Here is a 15057-nt window from a genome sequence, read left to right as displayed (position 1 = left end):
TACATTGTTAGTATTACAGTCTGAAAGAATATTTATTAGAGCCATATTATGTATATCAGTTGTTTTAAACACACCCTCTATTACTGTACTATCTACTGTCTGCTTCCCGCCAACGCTTTCAGAATGGTTAGAGGAGCCGGAATATATGAAATATCTTGTAGCAGTTGACAACAACGAGACTGACACAAATATATTCTCATACTAGCTGATTACCTGGCGTTGCCCGGGTTTTATTTATTGCAATCTTATATTATACAGGAAGAGGAATCAAATAAAGCCTTTAGTGTTAAATCAAATAAATGTTTTTTTACAGGTTTTAAAAGTATGAGTACAATTAAATTAAAATACAATTGAATTAAATTACCCTAAATAATGGCACATTTTCCAATGCTGTTTTAAAAGTTTTAATAAGAGTATTGTGCTCATGAAACATCCCTTGTAACTTTTAAGACAATCTGAAATTTTGTTTCTGAGATGTAGGTGCACCTCTGGTCAGTTTCAATTAGTTTGTTTTCAATAAAATAGTTTTATAATAAATAAAATAGAAATTTTAGTGGTTTATCTGGCAGCAGAAATAACAATCCCGCTTTATGGTAAATTTGTCCTCGAACTGTGAATGTGGATGGAAATCCAGGCTGTTGAACAACTGATGTGGCGTCGAATTATGTCATTTGGAAACATGAGTTGTATTTTCTGATGTTATTCAGAAAATGCTTTGACTATTTGAGGTATTTGCTGATGTGTAATTCCAAAGTTCTTGTGGTGGTGTTTCCAGTTGGCAGAGTTTGACTTTCCCTTTTGCAGCAAATAACCAGGAGACTCAAATTTAATCTTCTTGGCTTAATAGTCAGTAACTACAAACCATTTCCATTTTTCTGATGGTAACACTTGCATGCTGCGGGTAGTCTTTATGTGGATCATAGTGGAATCTTTCCAATGCTAAGCTAAAATGTTGTGCAGGCCGTGATCTCATTTCGTGTTCTCAGATCTCACGGTCTGGTACTGTCCCTGAAGCTCTAAATATAGTAGCTCTTTCTCTCATTTCCTGTAGTCAGGTTTTATCCGTTGTACTGTCTCTGAAGCTCTAGATGTAGTAGCTCTTTCTCTCATTTCCTGTAGTCAGGTCCCATGCTGTTGTACTGTCTCTGAAGCTCTAGATGTAGTAGCTCTCTTGCTCAGCGTGGCAAGTCTTTCTTTTCTGTAAAAAAAAATCGAAAAAAAAGTATGCAAGCAAAGGGCACACCGTCACTGAACAATACACACACGCACACACATACATGCATGCAAATATACCTGTGACATTTACCACAGTGCTGTACAAAGATCAGCGGTCATATGTCTAGCAAGTTTGGTTTAAATATGTCGATGCATTTTCGAGTGATGGTGGAACATACATACATCCAATTTTTACATTTATATGTGTAGATAGTCAGCTTAGACATTTTCAGAATCATCCCCTCTATTCTGCACTGTGCTACCTCAATTATATCTTCATGTTACCTTACCCACTGGCATGGTGGAAGATTTTTCTCTTCACTTTCCTACAATTGCTAAATATTTATGCCTGTATCTACTTTTACCCTTTTATTGCCCCTAGTTAGTTTTTTGATCTGTCATGTTGTTGCTTCAATCTTCACAATCGTATTTTGCTAATTTGTGCACTTCCTATCTTGAAGGCCCAGACTGTTTTGACGGGCTGTAAAGAGGCTCCCCTCAGAACCTTATTCTATCGACTCTCACTGCATCAAATTGAGTCCTGTCATTCTGTCCTTGGTATTCCAGTTCTACTCTGTTGGTCCTCATTAGTCATAATATTTTTTTTTTTATTATTATTTACCTGTGTCCATGTTTTTGTGTATTGTGTTTTTTTTTTTTTTTAATAAAACTTTCAATAAACACACATTGAAACATGATGCTGGCTAGGTTTAGCCATTATGTATGTGTATATATATATATATATATATATATATATATATATTTTTTTTTTTTATGTAGACTTAAGGTGCCTGTTATTTTTTTCAGGGGGAAGTAACCATACACTACAATAAACTTCAAGCAGACCCTAAACAAGGAAAGTCTCTGGATATTGGTAAGAACAAGTTGGTATTTTTTTCAAATATAGTCTTTATATGAAAATAAAGAGAGGGGTTTTAGACGCAAATAAATATATACATTTATTTGTGTGTAAGCAGTAAAACAAGAATTGGTGTGTTAGTATCATTCACAAAAGCAGGGCCAAAAACTGGCTCAGGGCAGTTTTGTATCTACCTACTACTTGTAGTTTTCAGGGCCTGTGTGGTGCCAATATAGTATATTACAGTCCTGTTGCAAAAAATCATTCACATACATGTAACCTGTACCTGCAGCAGATACTATGTGGGGCAAGCCAAATGAGCCTTAAAAAACGTATCTTTGAGCACATATATTCCATCAATAATGACAACACCTGTAACACCTAAAAGTAATGTAGGGACACAGCATGGTTTCAATGCCAACTTTATCAAATATGCGGCTTTGGTGAAAATACCCCCCAATATTTGAGGTGGTGATTTAAACAAAATTCTATTACATCATGAAACCAGTTGAATATTCACTCCTAAAGCTAACCAATATCTGGGACTGAATGATGTGTTCAGTTTTAAACCGGTTCTGTGATACTTAAACAGCCTTAATAATAAATTTAAAAAAGGGGCTTATACTTTTCTTCTATTTATTATGTATGATTTTTAAATGCCATATTATATTTGTTAGTATCCCAACATAATTACACCACCACATTGATAAAAATATCTAAAATGAGGTGTCATACCCACCCCAATACAATTTAACATAACATTTATCAAATTACTAGGTATACCATCAAATACACTTAATTTTTTTATCACATTTCCCCTTGCCCTATTTTTCTTTCTTTTTCTTCCTTTTTGAATAATCTTTTTGTTTTTGTGCTTGTATCTGTTGTTGCTTGTGTGCTTGCTTTTGCTTTGATTTGTAAACATTCAAATCATTTTTGACCCGATGTCTGAAAAATATATTCTAATGGGTAATAAGTTTAAAATTAAAACCTATGTGGCTCACAGCTGATGTTAAAGAGGAACTATACTCAAAAACTAGTCTTTCAAATATTAATGTATTCTTACTTGCACTAAAATGTCAGTCTTCCCTGGTAGCACTGGCTGGGTCAGCTCGTATCCATGCAATATATAACGGATTTATGAAGTGTTTAGAAGTGGCCAGCTTGTGACTGGCAAGTTCACGTTCCTTCCTCTCATGACCTTCTCCTCCACCCACTCCCCTCCCTCTCTCTCTGCACGCAGAGCTCACAGGCTGAAAGAAGCAGGAAGCAGCTGCAGATGGAGTAGCTGCACTCTAGTGAGATGCCTGTCAGGCAAATCTGCATAATTAGGACAGTGGGAGTGGAATAGAAACACTCCCACCACAGATGGCATTTCCCAGATTGTACCTCCCAGCCTAGGCAATGGAGAGACCTGGGGGTATGGCCAGAACTTGTGATTTGATGTGTAAAGGTAAAAGCAGGCTGATAAGCCAAAGTTGATTTTGTGAGTATTAGGTATGCTTTAACAAAGCTATAAGGAACACTAAAAGGGCATTCCAAAAATATAAAAATGAAGGATCACCTTCATCATTTGAAAACTATAAAGAATATATCAAAACATTTAAAAAGGAGATAAAATGTGCAAAACCTAAAAATGAAAGACAGAATGCAGAGGAAAGTAAGGCAAACCCCCACATTTCTTTTAAATATATTAATAGCAAAAAGATCAGATCTGAGCATGTGTGTACATAAAGGAAACTGACAGAGCTCAAGTCCAAAATCATAATAACAATGTCACTACCTTAAATGAGTCACAATGGCTGAAAATTGATATGGTTGAGAAACAGTTGGGCAAAATAAGGTTGACAAAGCACCAGGACCCGAAGGATTACATCCATGTGTCCTCAAAGAGCTGGATTGGGTATTTCAAAGCCATTACTTCTAATTTTTAGAGACTGTTTGGTCACTGGCATGGTACCCATGGATTGGCTTAAGGTCAATGTGGTTCCTATCTTCAAAAAGGGAGCAAAGTCATTACCAGGTAACTACAGACTGGTTAGTTTAACGTCCATAGTTGCAAAGGTCCTAGAGAGTTTGATAAAGAACCACATAGGGGAGTTTCTGCTGGAAAATAATATTATAAGTGATAGCCAGCGAGGCTTCAAGAAAGGCCGAAGTTGTCAAACAAATTTAGTCTCTTTTTATGAGGAAGTAAGTAAATGGGTAGACAGTGGAATAGCAGTTGATATAGTGTACTTGGACACAGACAGTTAATATGCAAGTTAGGGTGAATAGGTTTTGAAAAGTCAATCTGTAAATGAATAGAGAACTGGCTTAAAGAGCACATCCATAGAGTTATAATTAATGATTTCATACTCTGAATGTTCTTAAATTATTAGTGGTGTACCCCAAGGTTCAGTGTTGGGACCTTTACTGTTTAACATCCTTATAAATGATATGGAGTTTGGGAATAAAAGTACCGTTTCTGTGTTTGCAGATGACACCAAACTATGTAATGGAATTAAGTCCATACAGGATGTCTATAATTTACAAGCAGATCTGGACTGGGCAGCCAAGTGGCAAATGACATTTAATATAGATACATGTAATGTATGTAATATGCACTTGGGGGCCAACAACATGCATGTCTAGGGGGAATACATTTGGGGGAGTCAGAAATGGAAAAGGATCTGGGGGTTCTGGTAGATCATTAACCTAATTCCAGCATGCAATGCCATGCTGCAATATCTAAAGCTAGCACAGTACTTTCTTGTATTAAAAGAGGAATAGACTGCAGAGATGGAGACATAATCCTGCCCCTGTACAAAGCATTGGTCAGACCACAACTGGAATATGCAGTCCAGTTTTGGGCACCAGTTCACAAAAAGGACATTGTTACATAGAGAGAGTGCAGAAAAGGGCAACTAAACTAATAAAAGGAATGGAGGAGCTCCGCTGTGAGGAGAGGTTAGCTGAACTGAATTTATTCTCCATTGAGAAGAGATGTTTAAGGGGGGATATGATCACTCTGTATACATATATAAATGTTCCATATAAAGAACTCTCTTCCCAATTATTCACTTTGAGATCATTACAAAGAACAGGAGGGCACTCTTTGCGTCTGAAGGAAAAGTTTAAGCTCCCGATAAGGAAGGGATTCTTCACTGTAAGGTCTGTAAAAAAAGGGAATTGGCTCCCTCAGGAAGTAGTTTCAGCAACTTCTGGGAGGTGTATCTTGCAACGCTTACACATGTGCCGGGTGTCCCAGTGCACTCTGCGCCTGTGCAATCAAACCCAGTGGACGCTACCCTCCCCCCTTGTGTTCAAAGGTGGTTCTGTGGTTCCTGGTTCTCTCTGCAGCTGATGATAGATGCTGCCACCACAGTCCTCTCTGAAATACTCACATACACCAGGTATCCATTCATGCTTTGCTATAATTCTTTTAACATATTACCTTTACTTATATCATCATCTTGAAGGTCTGATTATTTTTTATTGAGATGTAATGTGATGTGATGACTTTACTTATCATTAATCAACTTGTGCTTTCTATATATTTAATGTTCACTGTATTTGGCTATCATAATCTATTTACTAGATTCATTTACTCTGTATTCAATCTAATGGATGAATTTTCATATACTCACCTACATTTTCCCACATTGATGCCCCCAATACCTTTCCATTATCTGGGAGTTTGCCTCATCTCAATCAATTTTTGCTTCTTACTAAACATTCCCTAATAATTTTAACACGATGATAGAGTTATACAACATTTCCAGTTATTCCTAACTTTTATTATACAGGCACCTGCCAAAAATAAACATAACTACTCTCCTTCCCCCCAAAAAAACTAGGGGGGAGCACCAGCACATAAACTTATCTTCTCATCGTGGAATACAGGATTTGACAACTTTTATGATTGTTTACCCATTTTGTATTATTTGTAAACTTGTCATATTGCACCACCTATTGATAATATACTATATTTTGATGTCTACTTGCTGCAATGTACAGATATGTTTTGCAAACTGTATCTGATTTCATTTATGACTGTAATTTACTGTAATGTGCTACTGTAACTTCAGACCACTTCAAATTCTCTACCTCGCAAGCGCCCATACCCAAAGAGGCCCATAGTAGGCAAAACGCATCAGGTGAAACCTGCTACACGTATGCAAATTATTTTTTCCAACTAGGGCTGTATTGGACAAAATGGGCACCAAACAGGCTCTAAAAACTACAAGTAGTAGTTAGATACAAAACTGTCTAGAGCCAGTTTTTGGCCTTGCTTTTGTGAATACTAATACACCAATCTTGTAGTTTTGCTTACACCCTAAGTAAATGTATATATTTCTTTGTGCCTCTTTTTGTTTATTTTTATATTTTTTGCTGTTTGAAAGGGTTTGACAATTTATTTGATGAATTTACCATCTGTTTCCATTTTGCACAATAGTATACGAAGTATATATTATACCTATTCTGATAGCAATTGCACAATGAAAACAATATTTTCTTTACCACACAAAAAGGGAAAAACAACTAAAAACTATTTACATGTAAAGGAAGTACTACCATACAGGACAAAACAAGAAATAATTATAACAATAGAACCCAACAAAAAGGACAATGTCTAATAATTAATTCTCAACATAAATACCATATTGTAAACAGAAAAGAAACATTTAAAAACATAAAGTTGCATGTGCAAAAATCATTATTAGATGCAAACATTTTTTCAAACTGAACTTGAATGTTTACTCTGTCAACAATGTGATGCCTTTGGTACACTACATCTATAGCTTTGTATTTAGGATGTATATGCATTCTTATTTTCAAAGTTTTGCAGTATTTTGCTGGTAGTAGACATTTTACTTAAATGAGTGCTTTAATTTTTTTCCCCAGTACTGAAGAAGGTGAAGCATCGTCTGGTTGAGAACATGAGCTCAGGCACTGCTGATGCACTTGGTTTAAGTCGTGCCATCCTGTGCAATGGTAAAAATTTTCCAGCATTTTTTTTTTTACTGTCCTAGTGGCAAAAAAAATGTGGCAAGGTGTAGTTTACCTACAAGAGTATTTAATGGATGTTATCAGCTTCTTTGTCCTAACTGTGTGTTGATAGAAATGCCATTAAATTGCTGTGAGTAAATACATCCTGTATGTTTTAACAATAATTTTAAAGGGGAAACAAACTAAAATCTCATGGGCTCACTCTGTAAATCTTTACCAAGCTCATTTATAAAAATCTGCATTTTAATAATTTTCTACATATTTACATTATTATTACACAGTAATATTATAGCACTTTACAAGTCCATAGTAATGTCACTAGCTGTCCATCAAAGCAGCTCACAATCTAATATACCATAGTCATATGTCAATACCACAGTCTAAGGTCAATTTTGAGGCAAAACCAATTAACCTAGCTGCGTGTTTTGGAATTTTGGAGGAAACCCAAGTACCCAGAGGAAACCAACACAAACACGTGGAGAACCTGCAATCTCCATCCAGATAGTGTCCTTGCCGAGATTGGATTCTGAAACCTAGTGCTGCAAAGGCCAGAGTGCTAACCTCTGGGCCAACATGCTGTCTATTGCCATCTACTGGTATGACCCAAGTCAAATACAGTATATGTATTTATTTTTAATACAGTGGTTTTCTTTTTTAATGTTCAGTATAGTGACAAAAGCATACCTTGATCCCTGATTTGCTTAGGTTGCTTAAGAAAATGTATTTCTTCCTCCTGAATTGTCTGGTGGTACAGATTGCATCCTCTTGGGTTTTCTGCAATATTATTAGGTTATGTAGGTAAATTTGTGCATCTTTCTTAGTGACCAGTAAAATATAATTAAATGTATCTCTGGCATCCTTTTGGGTGTTTTCCTCAATTTTAAATTTGTTCTTGATTGACACAGTAACTATCGGACATGTCAAGGGTGTCAGGAATGTGTTTTTATAATACTATCTATGAGTATGGGTCAAACATGAATTTCTGGGCTTTTGAAGAGGAGGGAAAAAGATATACCACCCACTGCACCTTTTAAGTGCAAAATAGTTTTATTTTCATAAAAGACATTCTATTTAGTCTTCATGTCATTAGTTCTCTTTTAAAGCTGGAGTTTATTCTGCATATGTTTGTGCTTTTATGGTTTCTTTTCCATGAATAAAAAAAGGTAAGATCAAATAAATGAAAGAGGTGGCTAAGGAGATTAAGATTGGAGAGGAAAGGGCTTAACCACCTGGCCGTTAAACCCGACCATGTTCGGGGTAAAAACACTTGCAAAAAGTGTTAAACCCGAACTTTTCTCACCAGGTGGTTAAAAATGTAAACAAACGTTATATTGCTATCCGATTGTCATACATTGTATGACAATCTGATTACAGCTGAAAGCAAATACTTACCCGGGCCCTGCAGCTCTTCCAGCAGCAATAAAAAATTTGCTATTGCTGCTGGCATCTGCAGTGAGATGTGAAGCATAATGCAGAAATCCTGCAAGCAGCAGCATCTCTGTCTCTGTGAGCAGGCAGGGAAATTCCCCCCCCCCCACACACATCACTCCGGAGGATGAGTCATCTTCCGGATGATGTGAGTGGTGATGTATGGGGGTGTGTCAGGGAGGGAAATTTAAAAGCAGATTACAATGTAATTTGCTTTTAAATGGTTTTTACAGTACAAAAACACCACACAACATGAAATAAAAATAAAAGTACATTTTTAATTTTATATTTTATTTTTAGATTACATTGTTGTCTATTTCATTATTTGAATTACAAGCCCACAATATAAACAAAAATTTCTATGCAAAAAAAATAGGATAGGATTTTATTAAAAGTACATTTTTTTTACATGATTGTGTGTTTAAAACTTTTTTTTATATTCATGATATCTACTAGAACCCTGTTCGGACATATTTCTGTAACTTGCAGGTCTACAATTTAAAAAAAAAATTTCATGAAAAACAGTGTACCACTTTTGGTACAGAAATCTAGACATCAGTGTAACGCCCAGGTGGTTAATTATGCAAGTCATCCCTTGATGACTAATGCACACTATAAGTTAACAGTGTGCAGTGAAATCATATTAAGCAATCTCACTACTTGAGAAGAGCCTGTATAAAAATAAGGAAGGTAAGACTAGAGTTCAGTTGCTTGTAATTAGTCCCAGAATCTAAGTGGCCAGTGTACTTTGTCCTGACTATACTTGTCTAATAAACTTTTTTTTTTGCGTTCACTGTGCCCAGGTTTACATTTATTGTATACATTTATGTTTGCACTTGTTTTTAATTTAAAGTAATGTGGCTGGGTCCCAGTTCTTTGGGTAATACCTGAACATTTCCCATAGTTGCGGTTCAGAGGTTGTGAGAATCAGTTTATTTTTTTTATTTTTTTAATATAATTTTTATTGAATTTTTTTCCAAGATAATACAGAGGACATATACAGCAAGAAATTATAAACAACAGAAAGCAATCATAGACGCAGTTTAGTGTACATCAACATAAAACAGAAATAAAAGAGTAAAAGACAAATAGAAATAAACTAATAACCCACACAATGGCCAAGAGAATGATAACAATCTGTAACATCTTAATTAACTAATTTTGCCACTATTTCTAAATATCCTTAGATGTAGTAGGTAAGAATTTCTCCCACATAATCCAGTTCACATGAAATTTATGTGCTTGGAGATTACTATATGCTAAGGCACGTTCATAATGATAATTTTTATGTATCATTGATACTACCTCAGAAATATTAGGTGTTGTAGAGTGGTTCCATTTGGAAACTATGGAGATTCGGGCAGCTATAAGGATATGTATAACTATAATATGAAAACAAGGAGGGAATTTCTCCACTCCTAAATTTAGTAATGCTAATGCTGCCTGTGGTCTAGATAGACAGCCTGTAACTTTTGAAATTAATACAAAAATAGAGTTCCAGAAGCTGCGTATATTTCTACATTCCCAGAACATATGAAGATATGTGCCCATCTCGCCACAATTCCTCCAGCATAACGGAGAATAATTTGGCACAAATCTCGATAATCTAAGAGGTGTTCTGTACCATCTGCAAAGTATTTTTTGGTAAGATTCCCAATGAGAAATACATCTAGAAGCTTTAGAGCTAAGATTAATTGCAGCTTTCCATTGGGTAAGTGTAAATGTATAATGGAGATCCTGTTCCCAAATAGTAAAGATATAGATTCTGCGCCATTCATTCTTATTCTGAATTAAATTATAATACAACGAAATACCTCCTTTGCAGTGGTTATTTTTTTTTACTTCTATTCCAGAGAATCTCAGCAACCGCAACTTCCCTTCCTAAAATAGATTTTTGGAAATGATTTATCTGATGTAATTTGAATAGATCGAGGAAGGTATGAAATTGTGGCAAGTCTGAGATATATTGATATCCTGCGTTATGCCAGGACTGAATATTCAAATCTGGGATAAGAAGTTCAAAATATTGCAAAGGGGGTGGGATTAGTATCGTTTTTGTATTTATACATTTTTTACTTTGTAATTTTTTCCAAATAAATACCATAGCATCCATTGGAGGTAAATGCATCTGTAACATTATTGGTGAGTGTAGATTAGCCATCAAATAAGCCAAATAATTACCAGTTGGTATATACAGTCTTTCAATATCTAACCACCTTCTGTTTATATTGGGTTTAATACAAATCTCCAACTGATCTGCCAAGGAGGCTAGATAGTAATCTGTTATATTGGGTACTCCCATACCTCCTACTTTTTTTGTTCTAAATAAAAGTGATTGAGATATTCGTGCTTTTTTGTTATTCCATATGAATTGCTGTATCAGAGTCTGCAATGAGACTAGAATGTGCCTGGGAAGAATAACAGGTAAAGTTCGGAAAAGATACAGAACCTTTGGCAATATCACCATTTTAAAGGCTGCTATTTTACCCAACCAGGATAATTCAACTTTCGAAAAAGCTTCTATATCTTTCTTTACCGTCTCCACTAGAAGTGAAAAATTGGTATTAATCACAGTAGACAAAGAGGAAGTCAGCTGAATACCTAAGTATAAAATACTAGTTTTAGCCCAACAAAAGGGAAATTTCTTAGATAGTTGCTCTTTTAATTTTAAGGGCACTCCTACTGACAGGATATTGCATTTTGCATCATGGATTTTATAATAACTCACAGATCCGAACAATTCAATTATTTGCAGTACAGCTGTAAGGGAGTTCTGTGGATTTACTAAGGAAAGGATCACATCATCCGCAAATAAACTTATAACATGTAACGAGTAACCAACCTGTATCCCCCGCACATTGAGATTATTTCTAATACAATAAGCAAAGGGCTCCATAATTAGTGCAAAAAGGGTTGGCGATAAAGGGCAGCCTTGAGGGGTACCATTAGTAATTTTAAAGGGAGAAGACAGCATATTAGATAAGAACACCTGAGCCGAAGGGTAAGTGTATAAAGCCATAATAGCCGTGAGGATTGAGCCCTCTAGCCCAAATTTTTGTAATACTGCATGTAAGAAGCCCCAGTGTACCCTATCGAAAGCTTTCTCTGCATCCAATGTAAGAAAAATTGTCGGCTTTCCAGATTTTTCGGCAATTGAGAATAAATTAATCATTCGACGGGTCGCATCATACGCCTGTCTTCCTTTGACGAATCCCACTTGGTCCCCATGAATCAGAGAGGGCATAAATTCTTGAACTCTCACTGCGAGTAACTTGGCAAAAATTTTTAGATCTGTATTTAACAGCGATATAGGTCTAAAATTTTGGGGATAAGACGGTGCTTTCCCCTCTTTTGGGATAGTAATTATGATAGCTTTGAGCATTTCCTCAGGAAAACAACCATCACTAACTACTCGGTTGAATAATGAGGTTAAGTGTGGAATAAGTACATCCTTAAAGGATTTGTAGTACTCAGCTGTAAAGCCGTCTATTCCTGGTGATTTGTGCCCAGGTAGGTCATTAATAATTCTTCCCACTTCCAAGGGAGAAAAGGGCTCATTAAGTATAGCTCTTTGCTCTTCCGAAAGTTTAGGGAGATTGACTGATTGTAAAAAAGAATCAATCAAGCTCTGCGTAGGATGGTTACTCTGTTTGTCCTCTTTAAGATTATATAATTCTTCGTAGTAATCTCTAAAGGCGTTAGCCATATCTAAGGGGTTAAACAATTGAGTTTTAGATTTATGATGGAATAAGAAGGGTAAAGAGCATTTAGTGCGTTTACCTTTAATTTTTGCTGCAAGTAATCTACCTGCTCTATTACCCTGAGCATAATAAGTAGTTTTGGTATTTCGGAAGAGCTTCTCTTGTTTCTCAATCAGTAACAACCGTAATTCTTGCCTATATTTAAACAGTTGTTGGGAAACCTGAATAGTAATCATATTTTTGTGGAGTGACTCCAAATGCCTAATTTTCTCAAGTAATTCATTCATATGCTGTCTTCTCCTCTTTCTAACAGAAGCAGAAAGTTGTATTAATATCCCTCTAATATAGGCTTTATGAGCACACCACAACGTAGTCGGGGGCAGATTTGGTGTTTCATTCAATTGAAAAAATTCCTGCAAATTTTGTAAAACTTTACTTTTAGTAGATGAATGTGCAAATAAGGAAATATCATTTCGCCACAGATAAGAAATTGGAGCAGTACAATTTGAGTTGATACATAGGGATACCGGAGCATGGTCCGACCATGTAATATTGTAAATAGAAGATGATAATACTTGTTGTAAAGTCCATTTATCTACTAGGAACAGATCAATTCTCGAATATGATTGATGTGGGTTTGAAAAAAAGGTGAAATCTTTCTCTGCTGAGTGAAGGCATCGCCAAGCATCAAAGAGTTCTTCCTTATGTAGAAGAGACTGTAACGTCGGTCTTGTGTACTTGTACTTGCTATTAGAGGTATACTATTGGAACACAGTTAAAGTCTCCGCAAATTATGAGTGATCCTTCCTGAATTTTCCTCTTTCTTTTAATTACTTTTGCTAGAAATTTTGCTGGATAAGTATTTGGGGCATATATAGAAACTAATGTTCTGGTTATATTGTTGAGTTTGGCCACCAAAATTATGAATCTTCCTTCAGGATCTATATCCTTATGAATTAGAGCAAAAGAAATATCCGACTTAATTGCAATCGTCACTCCTTTTCTTTTTTGCGAGGAAGTAGAATGAAAGATGTGTGGAAAGTTCTTATGAGAGAAGTGGGGTAGATTATCCTTCTTAAAATGGGTTTCCTGGATACATAATATATTAGAGTTATGCTTTTTAGTTTCATCCCAAATAGCATGCCTTTTAAAGGGGCTGTTGAGACCTTTTGCATTAATGGAGAGAATATTAAGTCCCATTATCTGTATTCAGTACCCCCAAAGGGGTAAATGCTTCCTGTATTGGTTGCATATAGCATTTGAAAAGGTGAGCCTTCCTTACTCCCTTAATGGTAACATAAACATCCAAGCCACTGTGTAGAAAACAAAAAATCAACAAAAACCAGAATGAGAATCCAAATTTCTCATCTAAGAAGACGAAATAAAAAGCAGGATCCTTGACTGATCCATAAAGCAGTATTAAACTGCACATCTGAAGTAACGGGGATTAGAGACGTGGTAACGTGCACCAGAAGTATCTTTATAGTGCTAGTTTTCTTCTATCCGAGCAGTATGATCAAGCAAGTTTCCACTCTGGAGATAGACGACCCAAGTTAGCACCTGACTTAGATGTATTAGGTTGAGTAGAGGGTTGAATGCCCCAGCTTTCAAGCACTTCACAACCCTGTTGTGGAGACTTAATCGTATAAGAGGATCCATTACGGGAAACAATAAGCTTTACCGGAAAACCCCATCTATATGGAATATGGTGTTCTCTTAAGGCTTGAGTTACTGCCATATATTTCTTCCTCGCCAGTATTGTGGCTTGTGAAATGTCCGAGAAAAGGGTAATATTAGAATATGGTCTAGATACAGCTCCGTCCGTATGGTCACTAAAGCCATTCATATTCTTGCTGTGTCTGGAAGCCCGCCCACCAGCGCCATCTTGGCCATGCTGATCCGACGCTGCAAAGAATTCTGTCAGTTTCCGCGGTGTGGAGCCGGTTTTCCGCTTGCCCATCGCTAAAAAATGGTCCCCAGTATGCTTAGGAGTGAAGATAAGAAGAAAGAAAGCTTGCTAATAGCCGCTGTAATTCCCGGTGCACGACCACGCTTCAGAGCCTCAGGCAAAAGCTACCATCCGCTTCCGCTTCCGGCCACACCCCCCGAGAATCAGTTTATTTAAATGATTCTCTGTTTTAGGAAATGTAACCAATGACCACAAATAATTGGGGTCCTTTTTCCTACTGGTCCATAACCCAATGACATCATTGTAAAAAATACATTTTGCCTATCATCATCAATGCAGTAAAGGCTATTTTGCCAACCACTAATGTGCCAGAGACTATAATACTGACCATCAGTTTTTCAATGGAATCTACACAGACCACCATCACCAGACCATGATTTCCCTGATTTCCCCAACTACTGTTGTGAAAATGTAATTTATGTCAACCTTACAATGTAACCTTTGATTGCATTGACTTCCAATGTAAAAAATGTATTCTGTCCACCAGTTTAACTTGAATTTATTAACCTGCAGTGTAATGGCTAAATTTACACTGTCCACCAATGCACCAATAATGTAACCAATGCACCAATAATGTAACAGATTTATTTATATTGACCACAACAGTTTTGTAGGTATTTTTACTATCCATCATTGTACTGGCAGGATTGATGGACAGTATGCATGCCTGTTACATCAGTCAGTGTAAACGGTATTATAAATTGTTTTTTCAGCATAAGATGGTCTTGTTGGATGATAAAATATGGTAACACAGTTGATGTTACTGCAGAGTTGTGAAGTGTTTTATCCAAACTATTCAAAATATTAGCAGGGCACTGAAATAACTTGATGACCACAAAATTCAACTTGAATATTGATTATTGATTAAATATACAATGTGTATTTATTAAGAA

At 36.1% G+C, this 15057-nt stretch overlaps 1 protein-coding gene and 1 long non-coding RNA gene across 2 annotated transcripts in view; one reads left to right on the top strand and one right to left on the bottom strand.

The window, feature by feature from the left end:
- Positions 1-15057, top strand: part of PICK1 (protein interacting with PRKCA 1) — a 624859-nt gene that overhangs the window by 529361 nt on the left and 80441 nt on the right. Inside the window, exons 5-6 of the mRNA XM_072421156.1 lie at positions 2023-2089; positions 6962-7051. Coding sequence (XP_072277257.1) covers positions 2023-2089; positions 6962-7051 — 157 coding nt within the window. The remainder of the gene's footprint in view (positions 1-2022; positions 2090-6961; positions 7052-15057) is intronic.
- LOC140337410 (uncharacterized) lies at positions 389-3257 on the bottom strand. Its single transcript, XR_011922035.1, has 2 exons — positions 3141-3257; positions 389-1198 (listed from the first exon to the last, which is right to left on the bottom strand). It is a non-coding gene; the product is annotated as an uncharacterized lncRNA (long non-coding RNA).

Source organism: Pyxicephalus adspersus, chromosome 8 (genome assembly GCF_032062135.1).
Source record: "Pyxicephalus adspersus chromosome 8, UCB_Pads_2.0, whole genome shotgun sequence".
NCBI classification, from domain to species: domain Eukaryota; kingdom Metazoa; phylum Chordata; class Amphibia; order Anura; family Pyxicephalidae; genus Pyxicephalus; species Pyxicephalus adspersus.
The sequence above is the reverse complement of the archived record's forward strand: the minus strand, read 5'-3'. Positions and strand labels throughout refer to the sequence as shown.